The sequence below is a fragment of the Saimiri boliviensis genome, chromosome 3, assembly GCF_048565385.1.
Source record: "Saimiri boliviensis isolate mSaiBol1 chromosome 3, mSaiBol1.pri, whole genome shotgun sequence".
In the NCBI taxonomy this organism is placed as follows: Eukaryota; Metazoa; Chordata; class Mammalia; order Primates; family Cebidae; genus Saimiri; species Saimiri boliviensis.
The window spans coordinates 71,843,603-71,857,187 of NC_133451.1; the positions used below are offsets into that span (position 1 = coordinate 71,843,603).

A 13,585-nucleotide genomic window follows, 5' to 3' on the forward strand; every position below is an offset into this window, starting at 1 on the left:
AATAATTCTGTGGTGTTTCTTTTTAGCATTTGATGAGTACAGAACTATCAGCCAAAAGGACATTGCAGACAGCATAAAAGGAGAATTATCTGGGCATTTTGAAGACTTACTGTTGGCCATAGGTAAGCCTTTGAGTGCTAATAAACCAAGTTACTTTGCGCTTGTTTTAACTCAATGTCAAGGTCTGCTCCTTTTGGTCAAGAATCCTGACTAATCCATCTTTTTATGCTCTCTACAGCCCCCAGCATGGTCCAGGGTACACACAGTATACTTAACAAATATTGTTAAATTAATGCATGAAGAAATTATTTTTTTGAGCCTTTATTTCTTTTCTTTCTTTTTTTTTTTTTTTTGAAATAGGATCTCACTCTGTCACCCAAGCTGGAGTGCAGTGGCACAATCTTGGCTCACTGTTAAGTCTAACTGAATTGCTATAAGATAGGTAAAGGAAGCTAAGAAAGGGAAAACCTTCTTCTTCAATTAAAAAAGTGGAATTGAGATCAGTATCCATGATTAGTTCTCGGACTGTGCCAGTGGCAATGACACAACCAGTTAATTTTTTTTCCATTTTATATTGTTGATCTTTTTTTTTTTTTTTTTTTGAGACTGAGTCTCTGTTGCCCCAGCTGGAATGCAGTGGCTCAATCTCAGCTCACTGCAACCTCCACCTTCCAGGTTCAAGTGATTCTTGTGCCTTAGCCTCCCAAGCAGCTGGGTTTACAGGCACGTGTTACCACGTCTGGCTAATGTTTATATTTTTAGAAGAAACAGGGCTTCATCATGTTGGCCAGGCTGATTTTGAACTCTTGACCTCAAGTAATCTGCCCGCCTCAGCCTCCTAAAGTGCTGGGATTACTGGCTTGAGCTATCACGCCCGGCCTATATTGTTAATCTTTATATTAATTCTGCTTGTTGTTTTTCATTTGGTGTTCTTTTTAATCCATAATGTTTGAAAAACTTTATTGACATGTACAAGCTCTCATTCATTGAGCTAAGGAGCATTCTTGGAAATATATATTGAGTTATGTATTACATTTGGGCTATAATGCACATTATTTTATCATGTAAAAGAACAGCTTATAATTCAACTTATAATTTAAAGTTCAAAGTATGTCACACTTTGATTTTCTGTTTCAGTCTACCTTTGGGATAAACCAGTTTAAAAAATTTTTTTTATTGAGATATAACTCACATACCATAAAATTCACCCATTCAAAGTGCAATTCAATGCTTTTTAATATAGTCACAAAGTTTTGCAACCATCACCACAATCTAAGTTTAGGACATTTTTTTTTTTTTTTTTTTTTTTTTTTTTTTTGAGACGGAGTTTCACTCTTGTTGCCCAGGCTGGAGTGCAATGGCGCGATCTCGGCTCACCGCAACCTCTGCCTCCTGGGTTCAGGCAATTCTCCTGCCTCAGCCTCCTGAGTAGCTGGGATTACAGGCACACGCCACCATGCCCAGCTAATTTTTAGTATTTTTAGTAGAGACGGGGTTTCACCATGTTGACCAGGATGGTCTCGATCTCTTGACCTCGTGATCCACCCGCCTCGGCCTCCCAAAGTGCTGGGATTACAGGCTTGAGCCACCGTGCCTGGCCAGTTTAGGACATTTTAATCAGCCCCGCAATAAATCCTATGTTATTGGCAGTCACTCTCCAATCCTCCCCACCCCCTGGCTCCTGGTAATCATTAATCTACTTTCTGCCTCTATAGATTGGCCTTTTCTGCATATTTCATATACAAGGAATCCAATATAATGGTCAACACATAGTTTTTCACAGGAAAAACCATCTGAGCTGTGTCCTCTTAGAATTCTGTAATAGAAGCCTATTTGCTGCCAAATAAAAACAAATCCAGACTTAAGTAAGGAGAGGCTTTATTCGGAAAGACTATTATGGTAGAGAGAGCACACTGATTTTAGAAACATGCAAGACTGGACTGGGTGTGGTGCTCACACATGTAATCCCATTACTTTGAGAGAAGAGGAACACTTAAGGCCAGGAGTTCAAGACCAGCCTGGGCAACGTAGTGAGAGCAACATTCTGAGACTGTTTCAGTGGCAATGATATAACTGGTTAATATTTTTCCATTGTATATTGTTAATTTGTATATTAAAGATTCTATAAAAAATAAAAAATGAGCTGGGTGGGTTGAGTAGTGTCAGCTATTCAAGGGGCTGAGGTAGGAGGAGCACTTGAGCCCAGGAGGTTGAGGCTCCAGTGAGCCATGATGGTGCCACTACACCCGACCCTGAGTGACAGAGGGAAGACCTCATCTCTAAAAGACATGGGGGAAAATGTGCAAAAGTTTCCAAATCTAAAATAAAAGTCTTAGCAGCAGCTTGCATGAGGGCATGGTAATTGGGGATTGACAAGAAATGCCTCTAGCGGTGGACAGCTGGATTAGCAAGATAAACTGCAAAAGAAGTATGTTCTGCGTTTTAGGGCTTGCTCAGGATTGAGGGCAAGCCAGAGTTTAGAGACATGTGGCAAGAGAAAGCCCTGATGGGAATTTGGTCAAGACAATGAAGAAGGTAGGGAATGGGCAATTATGAACTCCTGGTCATGGCAATTAACTCTAACGGATTTCCAAGCTTCCCTGCCTATGATACTAGGTGGGAAAGCCTCCTTACCACTAAAACATACTGCCACCTTCCAAAACTTTTATGCATGAAGAACAAATCTGGTAGTTAAGAACATAAAGCAGAAGGCAAGCTAAAGGGAGGAAAGGATCATGAAAAGAAGGGATTGCACAAATCCAGTTGGCAGGGAGGTGACTGAAAGCTTAATAGGATGAAAGTGGCCATAATTATTTTTTTTTTTATCAAACTACTAAGGCTTAATGTGAGTTTATTGGTTTGAATGGATAGTTTCTTGTCAGAGAACTTCACATAACAGCTTTATTCTAAATGCTGTGTTTGGGTTTCTACACATTTCTCCTTCTATTTCCCTTAAATTACTTACAAAAGCCGAAAGTCCTTTATCTTTCCTTAAGAGAGTTTATAAGCCATGATGAGAAAGTCACTTATTCTTGTTCTGAGCTCCAGAATTCATTATAAAATCCATTCACTTTTGGTTGGATTCCTAACTAGAGATCAGGTTTAAGATTATAAAAATAATTGTGTTGCTGTAAATAGGTTTATTCCCTACAGTGCTTTCTATTCCTATTTTCATTTTATTTAAAAGATAATCGACTCTCATGTTTTTGTCAATTTCCTTTTTCTTGTTTTATTTCTGCTTTACTTATTATTTCAAATAAAGAATTGAAAGATTGTATCTTTTTTTTTTAAGCAACTGAATTTAGATGGCAGGTACTTGTTCTAATGGAGTCACTCTGACCAGTCTATAAATTCTAATCCAGTCATTTAAAAGAAAATTCTTTCCATTGGAAAAATTGCTTTTAAATGGAACTCCAGTGCCCCTTCATGCCTAATGAGTTATTTGGAGCAACATTGCTGCAGTCGCTAGGCCCAAGTTGTTCATCAGTAGCCCGAGATGTTAGCAGCTGAGCCATGGTGCACCCTAGGGAGTTATCAGTGAAAGCGTAGGTGTTCAGTGTGTCTGGGATCCAGAGATGAGTCAGACGCTGTGGGAGTTTCTTTGGCAGGTAATTTTATTTTCCCCATGGCTGGAGATAATTACTGTGCTAAAGTTCTGTGCAAATATGACGTTAAAAGGCTTTGAAAATCAGGGTAAGCAGGCTTTCTTTCATTCCAAGTAAAAGCCAGTTGTGGGGAGGAGGTAAAGTGGTATGACAGGCCAAAGAATCTTTTTTAAAATGGTATTACTTACTATAGATTAATCCAATTTCTATTCCATGAAGCTGAACGTTACTTTGCTTTTTATAACAGTTCATTGTGTGAGGAACACGCCAGCCTTTTTAGCTGAAAGACTGCATCGAGCTTTGAAGGTTGGTCTGGAAAGTTCATGTGCATTCTTAGTGTCCCTTAATTCCTTTGGGGAGTTATGCAAATAGTAGAACAAATATTTAAGAATTACTTCTTTTAATGTAATTTAAACATTTTAAGATAAATTATATTATAGCAAATCAAGGTATGATACAATACACTCTTTACATAGACACCTGATTTTTCTCTTCAAAATAAACAGAGCTGGGTTTATGAAATATTTTTTTTCTAAGTAGGTATAGCTTGATTTCTATTTAATTAAAACATTCTTATTTTTTCTAATATGATGAGTTTAAGTAAATGCTAGTATTCCACTTGTATGAAAGGTAAAAATTTATGTATAATTTAAACATTTTTAAGTTCATCCTCTATTTTAAATAGAAAATGAGAAGGTAAAACTATGGCTTAATGTTGATGGAGTGTCATATTTCTTTTCCACTTGGTTTTCTACAGTAACTAATTTGTCTACTAATTTGTCTAATAGGTTGATAGTATTCTGGTCCATGTAGAGATAGGTACAGAGAAGTATTGACTACATTGTTTTCTCTACTTCACAGTAAGTGCAGGCAGTAGAACGTGTTTTAGAAAGCCAAACTTCAAACTTGAGACTCAGCAGATCCCATGGCCTCCCAAGCTGCCTTGCTTAAAATGAACCAAGCTGAGTTGGCAGCCTTTAACGATGCTGTAACTCTGTGTTTGCTTGTGTGTCTTTACTGCCAGATGATGAGCTCCATGAGTACAGTCTTTTGTTTATCCTCACACCCGAGGCCAGGGCCTTGTGCATAGAAGATGCTTACCTCGATCTCTTTACCAGTCATTTCCTGCAGTTCCACATGTACCTTCAAAGTTATAACCCAAGTGAGCACATCCTTTCCCTCACTTCTCCCAGCCCCACATCTACTCCCCTTCCCCTGTTTATCCCAGAGAATGGCCCCAACAGGAACTTGCCCAACTCTCTTTAGCCATACCATCCCTTCCCAGCCTTGTTCACTATGTTTCAGCCACCCCAGGCTTCTTTCCATTCCACAGCTGTGGCAAGTCTATTCTCACATCACAATCTTTGCATCCATTGCCCTCTCTGGAATGCTCATCCTCTAGATCGATCTCTAGCTGACTCTGTCTCATCTTTCAGGTCTCAGCTCTCCTCCTAAGAGAAGTCTGCCTTGACTATACCAGGCCAATTCGTTCCCCTTCAGTCACTCTCCATGCCATTTCCAGCTGTATTTTCTTCATAGATCTTATCATGATTTACTTAAGCAATAGTCAACTTACTTTACTGTCTGTCTCCAACTACTAGAACATAAGCTCCATGCAAACAGCAATATAATCTGTTCTGTTAACCGCCATGTGCACAGTACATGGAACAATGCCTAGCTATAGTAGATGCTCTTAAGCATTTGCTGGGTGAATTACATAGATGAATGGAATATCATTTAGTATGTTACCATCATTAATTAGGTCAAAATCTACCTATCGGCTCAGCTAGAAATTTTACATTCTCTCTTTTTCATTATCCTATAGTGATACATCACTATGTTTTGTCTATCCATGTACATAAGCAAATCTCAAATCTTCCCATTTTCTCCATCCCTACTGCCTTTATTCTAGGGATGGCCATTGTCATCTCTTAATTACTTCAGCCTCCTTGAGATGAGTCTCAAAGCCTCTAGTCTTACTCCCTTAACTTCATTCTACTCCTACCTTTCAATCTGTTTGGATTCTCATGCTGTGAAGTGATTTTCTGAAACCATGAATTTGATCTGGTCTCAAGATTCTCGTGTTTAAAATATTACAATAATTCTCCACACCTAGGATAAAGTAGAATTTCATTTCATGGTTAACAAGGTCTGTCCTTTCCAGACAAATGTCTTGTTATTCCCCTGATTACTTACGTATCCTTGAACGTGGCATTCTTTCTTGCCCTAAACCTTCATACCTGCTATTTCCTCTGTAAGAACCTTCTCTCCTTCCTATATGAACCTACTCCTTCCCATTGTTGACTATTTAGTCCTCACTTAGATGTCACTTTCTCTGACCTTTCCTAATCCCTAATCTTTCATAGGTCCTGAAGTATGCTCCAATGGTACCCAATATTTTCAACATATCAGACTGTTTTGCAATGGCTTACTTTCTTGCCTGTATTCTTTACAAAGTTGGAAGCTTAACACAGGTATCTCACCTCTGTTTTGCAGCATTTAGCATGATGCTGGCACAGAGTAGGTGCCCAACAAATATTTCTTGAGTAATGAATGATGAGTCTGATGATAAATGAAAAAGAATCATTGTGGCTGAATATTTTGCACACCATGATCTGGTTCTTATAAATATAGATCTCTGTGTTGCTTTGTGACCAATGACATTTGTATTGTGAACTCCTGAATTTCTTAACAGGGTGCTGGAACTGATGAGTTTACTCTGAACAGAATAATGGTGTCCAGATCCGAAATTGACCTACTGGACATTCGAACAGAGTTCAAGAAGCATTATGGCTACTCCCTATATTCAGCCATTAAAGTAAGTCTCTTTTTAAAAATAGCAAAACATATTTTGCCGTTCTCTACTCATCTTCTTACTCTTATATTCCTTAAAATATAAAGGTACATGACTTATATTTCTCTCTCCTTGTCAATGCATAAATGTATTGTCTGAGTTTAAAATAGTAGCAGCAAAATGTCCCTTATTTTCAGCTGTAAACCCCCCAGCATATAATAGACACTCAATATATTTTTTAGGTGTACTAGCCGCTAATTTTTCTTCTTTTGTGACTTACGTATGCAAGTTGTTTACCTGTTTTTATATAGCACTTTTTATTTATTTCAGTCTTTACGACAGTGTAAGAAAAGAAAAAAATATATTTTAAATTTCCTCTTTGTTTTACATGAGACAGCATGGTTCTGCAGCTTAGAGTCCTTTTCATTTAAGTATGTAGGAAACTTTCTCATTTTATTTAACAGCTGTATATCATTCCATTGTTCGTGTATTTGTGCCCACCACAGCAATAGAGGCTTCCAGTTTATTGCTATTACAAACAATGTTGTATAAGGCACACACAGCTTCATGAGGTACAAGTGTATCTGTGGGATGAATTCTCAGAAATAGGATTGCTGAGACAGATATGAATGTATTTTAAATTTTGACAAGTATTACCAATTGAACTCCATTTTGCACTTCCATGAAAAATATATGAGTCCCTCTTTGTCCATAGCCTTGGCACAGAGGGTATTTTCAAACTTTTGGATTTTTTAAACATTTTTTTTTAGAAATGGGGTATTGCTGTGTTGCCCAGGCTAAAGTGCAGTGGCTGTTCACAGGTGCAATCATGGTACATTGTAGCCTAGAACTCCTGGGCTCAAGCAATCCTCTTGCCTTAGCCTCCAAGTAGCTGGGACTATAGGTGTACCCCACTAAATTTTTGGGTTTTGTAATCTGATAGGTAAGGAATTGTGTCTCAGTGTAGTTGTAATGTACATATTTCTTAGCAGAACTGAGGTTGAATATATTTTGATGTTTTAAATAACATTTGTATTTCTCTTTCTGTGATGTGCCTTTTTAAATTCTTTGTCCATATTCTTTGGGATTTTGGTTCTTTTTGGTCTAAGTTTCTTTTTCACATAAGGTGATTAGTTTTTTTTGTCCGGTCATAGTTTCCCAGTCTGTTCTTGGTCCTTTGACTTGGCCGAAAGTATTTTTTTTTTTTTTCCGAACAGAGGTTGCACATCTTGTTTAATTAATCAATCTTTTACAGTTTTTTTTTTAAATTATTTTTAAGAAAATCTGGTCCCTTCTCTTTCTTTCATTCTGGATGAGAATCTTCCTAAAATGAGCTCCTTCCTTTCTGTTTTAATGTATGAAACCAAGTTTCCTTATTTTCAGATCTCAATTAATATTTTATACATAGACACTTTGGATAAATTACAAATTATTTGAATTAATAAGGCAGTAAGGCTGACAACAATTGTACAAGAGGGCTTCTGTACCTTAAGCTCATGGCTCAAAAGTCACAGTTCCAATGGGAAGATGGCAATTAGTTAGTGGTGAACTAAGGGGCTGGCCCCAGACCTGCTCAGCAGCCTTCCACTGATTTACTTTTCTACCTTGGTGCTCCAGACCACATATGAAAGTCTCTAGTAAATGAGTGATAGAGAATGTTAGTCCAAGCTGGTTCCCTGGAACAAAGTGGAAGCTGAGGTTGGTGAGTGGGGCAATCCACCTTCCTTGCCTTCAGGGCCACACCGACTAGAGGAAAAGATAGAGTCAGGGCTGCCTTTGCAGAGGACTTGCAGGCTATGCGACCTCTCCACCTCCATCTACTTGGCTGCTACTCCATCTGCCCTTGAATGTCTTGAGGAAATCAGCACTGAAGAGTGTTGGATGCAGGTGGATTCTCTGAGATCTAAGCTGAGAGCTGGGGCCTGGAGGGCAATCCAGGATGAAGAGGGAAGCAGCAGCCAAGCGGAGAGTGTTTGCTCTGAGCACTGAGGGTCCAAAACTAGGGGTAGAGTCCACGCTGTTTAGACACCCTAGGCCATGGATCATTTATTCACTGTGCAGATCCTGATCCTGGGTAGCTCCCCAGCAGCACCCTCTCTCAAGCCCCTACAAGGCTGGAGCCCTACCTCTCTGAGAGAACTTACACCGAGTGATGGCCCCTGGGGACACCTGGCTTAGACCACATTCCAATGTCACTGCCAGCAGCTGGGGTCTTAGGTCCAATCTTCACTATGGCCCTACCCACAATAGCCATCCTTGACCAGGCACAAAGATTAGCCTGGATCTTTCTGCAGCCATCTTGGGAAGGTTCCTATCTCTAACTTTACCAATGGCTTTTGAATGAATGAATGAATGAACATCAATCAGGTAACTAGATTCATTCACTAAAATTTCTCTTTCTCTTTTTTTTTTTTTTTTTTTTTTTTTAGACAGAGTCTCACACTGTCACCTGGGCTGAAGGGCAATGGTGTGATCTCTGCTCACTGCAACCTCTGTCTCCTAGGTTCAAGCAATTCTCCTGCCTCAGCCTCCTGAGTAGCTGGGATTACAGGTGCCCACCACCACGCCCAGCTAATTTTTTGCATTTTTAGTAGAGATGGGATTTCACTATGTTGGCCAGGCTGGTCTCAAACTCTGACCTCGTAATCCACCCACCTCGGTCTCCCAAAGTGCCGGGATTATGGGCATGAGCCACCACACCTGGCCACTGTCTCTCTTTTTTTAATCAAGGCTTTTGTTTTTGCACTAATCTTTTACAGAAAGAGATGCAGAGATGCATGAATAAGTTGAAATCAGGAACTTACTCAAAAAGGCAATTCTCAGACTGTGCCTGGGGCTTAGCACAAATTGCATCAACTGCTCACACTCAATTCTATTTGAATCAGTCCTGACACATCACAATAGTTTCAATCATCAGAGGAAGATTCAATAACGTTAACCATATTGTAGTTACTAAGGCAGAAAAATAGACTCACACATTTTCTAAAGACTGTCAGTAACAAGGCTGAGACATAAAGAGGGCTTTCAGTTCACCCTCAGCAAACCAGAAAATTAAATTAACCAGTGGCTCTCCATTCCCTAATGGTCTGGGTAATTGAGGATTATTGTATTAGAAAACACTTAAACTATTTGTAGTTTGATAGAAAAGAAAAATCCATCATTGAAAACTTCAGTTTGCAATTTGAAATAATACAAGATTCCTTTGTTCCTACCACCTCACCTTTATTATTAAGTAATCTCATTACATTTTTGCCATTGATGAATAGGATCATTTTAGATGGTTGTTTTTGAAATTCATGGGGTAGAGTTCCATTTTGTATATCATCTCAGCCTGTCATCCCATCTTCTTTCTTTCAAGTATCATTTAGACATTTCTCTGTCCATTGACACCTTTCTCAGGTGGTGACTAGTGGGAAGAAGAAGGCAAGGAATGACAGAGGTGAAAAATCAACGTGTACCTCTTATTACTTATTAAGAAGATATTATGGAAAATTTAGATGAAATTATGTTTTTTGGTAGTTTTCCTTGGTCAACAAATCCTGTATTTATTTAATAAATAGCACAATGCCAAGATTTTTATGGGAAAATATAGCAGCCACTCACAATAAACTCATAATCTATGAGGAGGTTTGAGGTAGTTATTTAAAAATTATAAGATAATAATTGAAACAACATATAATTAAATACTATATTGTTAGGTTTAGAACTAGTAACATAGGAATTGAGAAGAAAAGAAGTTTGGGCTTAGAGAAATGGGTCTTGAGCCTTCCTTTCAGGTCAACAAGCATCTGTTAAGTGTCTCCTATGGGCCAGGTGCTCTGCTAGTCAATGGGGTCTTAAAGGTAAATGCTCTAGAAACAGGTATAGGAAGAGGCAAGAAGGAAAGAAGTAATAAGGCACTTGTTTGATTAGAAGGTCTACCTTGGGGAATATTGTGAAATAAAATCCAAGTAGCAAAATGAGTTCACTTGAAAGAGAGCTTTGAGATCAGGGAATTGTACTTTATTCATTCAACTAAAAATATTAATCAAATGCATATTATGTGCTAGGCTCAGAGTTACAATTATAAGCAAAGGTGGTGGAATGAGGGAAGACATTTTATGCCCTTATAGAATTACAACTGTGTTAAATGTAAAGGAAAGTGACATTATGATAAACGATTCTATAATAGGAGGACTTGACTTATGGGAAAGGCTTCTATGAAAAATCATGATTCAGATCTGGAAAATCAGTAGATATTAACAAGGCAAAAGTTATGGAGGTAAGGGAGCCAGTAGAACATTCTAATAAAAGAAATGACAAGTAGAGAGGCCTCAGAGTGGAAGAAGCATAATGAAAAATAAGGATGGAAGGACCAGATCATGCAGGACCTTTTTAGCAATGTTTAAGGAATTTTGCCTTTAGCTTATGAGTAAGAGGAAGCTATTGAAGAGTTCTGGGCATGAACTCTTGAAGAGTTAGTATTATGATCATGAAAAGATCCCTGTGAGATCTCTTCATTCTGGAGAATGAATTGGACATAGGATAGAAGAGCCAGAGGGTGGTGGTTTAGGAGGCTATTACGGTAGTCATGTTAGAGTAGCTGTGACTGGGTTGCTGGCAATGCAAAGAGAAGAAAGAGCAAGCAGAGCTCAAAAGATATTTAGGAGTTGAAACTTAAGGGATTTGGTGTGATATCTTGGTGTGAGGAAAGGAAGGTAGCAAGCATGACACTCAATTTCCTAACGTGAAAAACAGATAGTAGTGCCATTCCTAGCAAGAAGATGAGGTTTTAGCTTTTTTGTTGTTGTTGTTGGGGGGAGGGTGGAGGGAAGTTTATGAGTTTGGTTTTACATGTGTTGAGTTTGAAATGTCTTTGAACTATGTAATACATGTGGAGAGGTCAAGTAGGCCATTAGTGGTGTGAAGTATACTTTGAGCTATTTGGATGTATTTTCTTGACTACTTGGTAGAACCCCTAACAATTGTTTACAACTCTGATCAGAGATGTCTAGAAGGAGGTGTTTTAATACAAAACGGGAGCATTGTTGACTTGTCAGCTCTGCTATGGCAGAGCATTACAGGAAAACTAATAGCACAAGAACTAAATTCTATATAAAACAGAAGAATATTGAGTCATGTATTTTGTGAAACAGACAAATGAACAAAAAATAAAGAAAACAGAACAATATATATACGTGCCTATCGTGTCTTACTGTGAAAGTAGTGCTTAACTTCACTAAATGAGCCTACCACTTACCCTAATATTTACCCCACTGACAGCTGTTTCCAATGTCAAACTTAAGGGATAAGACGTGCTCACTGGTTGGGTTGCCTCAAATAAAATAAAAATATTGTAAGCATCTTACACAATCCAGATTAAAAGCCAAGTTTCACCTCCTATGAGGTATTTTGCATTATAAACTTGGTGTCTTTGCCCATTAAGCCTTAACCTCACATAGTATCTTTTCTGAACAATGATCTATTTTTGGTTGGCCTTGGGAAAAGGAACTGATAAACATATTCTTTGAAAATGTGGTTCATTTCACTTTCCTAAGTCAGGCAGTGTAGCAGGTTATTAAAGAGCCAGGATATAGGGACTCAAATCCTGCTTTTGTCACTTATTCTTGATAAGATTTGGGGCAAGTTTCCTAATCTGTTTTTCTCATTTTACTTATCTGTTAAATGGGGATACATATAGTACCTGTTGCAGAGAACTTTTAAAAGGGTTAAAGTAGTTAATACACATTAAGCCTTCTGAATAGCAAGTGTTTGATAAATATTATTAAAACTATAATCTTTTGAAGTTTTAGAAATTAAAATTATGTAACTGATGCAATCTTATTTTATTAAACCCAAATTGAAATTTAATTGGAATATATCAGGAAGAATCCAAATATTATTTACTGTGAAGAAGATGCTGGCCAAATCATAATTACACTCAGGCATGAATGAATGATGGAATTGCAGGTACATTTTACTAACTGGCATAGCTCATGAATCTCACACCCAGGTGAATTCCCTAGTGTTAAAGGTTTTCAATTCATTTATGATCTCTCATTATTTATATTGTATTTTGTTCTTTGCAGTCAGATACTTCTTAATCCATTTTTGTTCTTTGCAGTCAGATACTTCTGGACACTATGAAATCACACTCTTAAAAATATGTGGTGGAGATGACTGAACCAAGAAGATAATCTCCAAAGGTCCACGATGAGCTTTCCCAACAGCTCCACTTACTTCTTTCTTGAAATATTTAGGAGAACAATTAAATGTAAACAGCAGCCTGTATTTCTAACAGGACTTTTCATTGTTCTATAACAACAACAAAAGTTATTATTCTTTTGGAGCATCTCATTCATAATGTAGTAGCTCGTAAATGAAATTTAAAATGGTATTAAGGATCTGCAAATACTATCCAACTTATGTTTCTGCTTACAAAGTCAGAATCTTTTTACAGTTCTAACTCATTAAATATAAAGCAAGATAATAAAAATTGTTGCTTTGCTAAAAGTAATTTGTTTGTTTGCTTTCAGAATTTGCCAACATTGTTTGATGCCTGGTGCCAACAACTAATATTTTAAAACACGATCCGCCTGCCTTGGCCTCCCAAAGTCTTGGGATTATGGACATGAGCCACTGCACCTGGCCACTCCTCATCTTTAAAATAGGACAACTGTTACTGCTTCAGTTTATCACATTGTTCATCACATTTTCTTTAAGAAAGGAATAAGATGGCTGGGCACAGTGGCTCACACCTGTAATTCCAGCAGTTTGGGAAGCAGAGGTAAGTGGATCGCGAGGTCAGGAGTTCAAGATCCGTCTGGTCAAGATGGTGAAAACCCATCTCTACTAATAATACAAAAATTAGCCAGGCACAGTGGCGGGAGCCTGTAATTCCAGGTACTGGGGAGGCTGAGGCAGGATAATTGCTTGAAATCAGGAGGCAGAGGTTGCAGTGAGCTGAGATCGCACCACTGTACTCTAGCCTAGGCAACAGAGCAAGAATCCATCTGAAAAAAAAAGAAAGGAATAAGATGAAGACTTACGCGACTCTGCCCTACCCCTTATAGTTGTGATCAAGCTATGCTAGTGTCAATGTATGATAAGCTATTTCGGCTTTCAGAAAACATCTGCTGAAGAATTAATCTAACCACTTCCTGTCTGAATGGCAAGCATGAATTATGGTTGCTTCATGCTAAATACT

The 13,585-nt window shown here is 38.2% G+C and overlaps 1 protein-coding gene across 2 annotated transcripts in view; it reads left to right on the plus strand.

Annotated features, from left to right (window-relative positions):
• ANXA3 (annexin A3) overlaps window positions 1-12,891 on the plus strand; it is a 59,759-nt gene extending 46,868 nt beyond the window's left edge. Inside the window, exons 10-13 of one of the 2 annotated variants that reach the window (XM_039468132.2) lie at window positions 27-122; window positions 3,853-3,911; window positions 6,301-6,423; window positions 9,799-12,496. In XM_039468132.2, coding sequence (XP_039324066.1) covers window positions 27-122; window positions 3,853-3,911; window positions 6,301-6,423; window positions 9,799-9,900 — 380 coding nt within the window. In that variant the 3' untranslated portion in view covers window positions 9,901-12,496. The other variant, XM_003923934.4, reaches the window with a different exon arrangement.
• The last annotated feature ends 694 nt before the right edge of the window (window positions 12,892-13,585 follow it).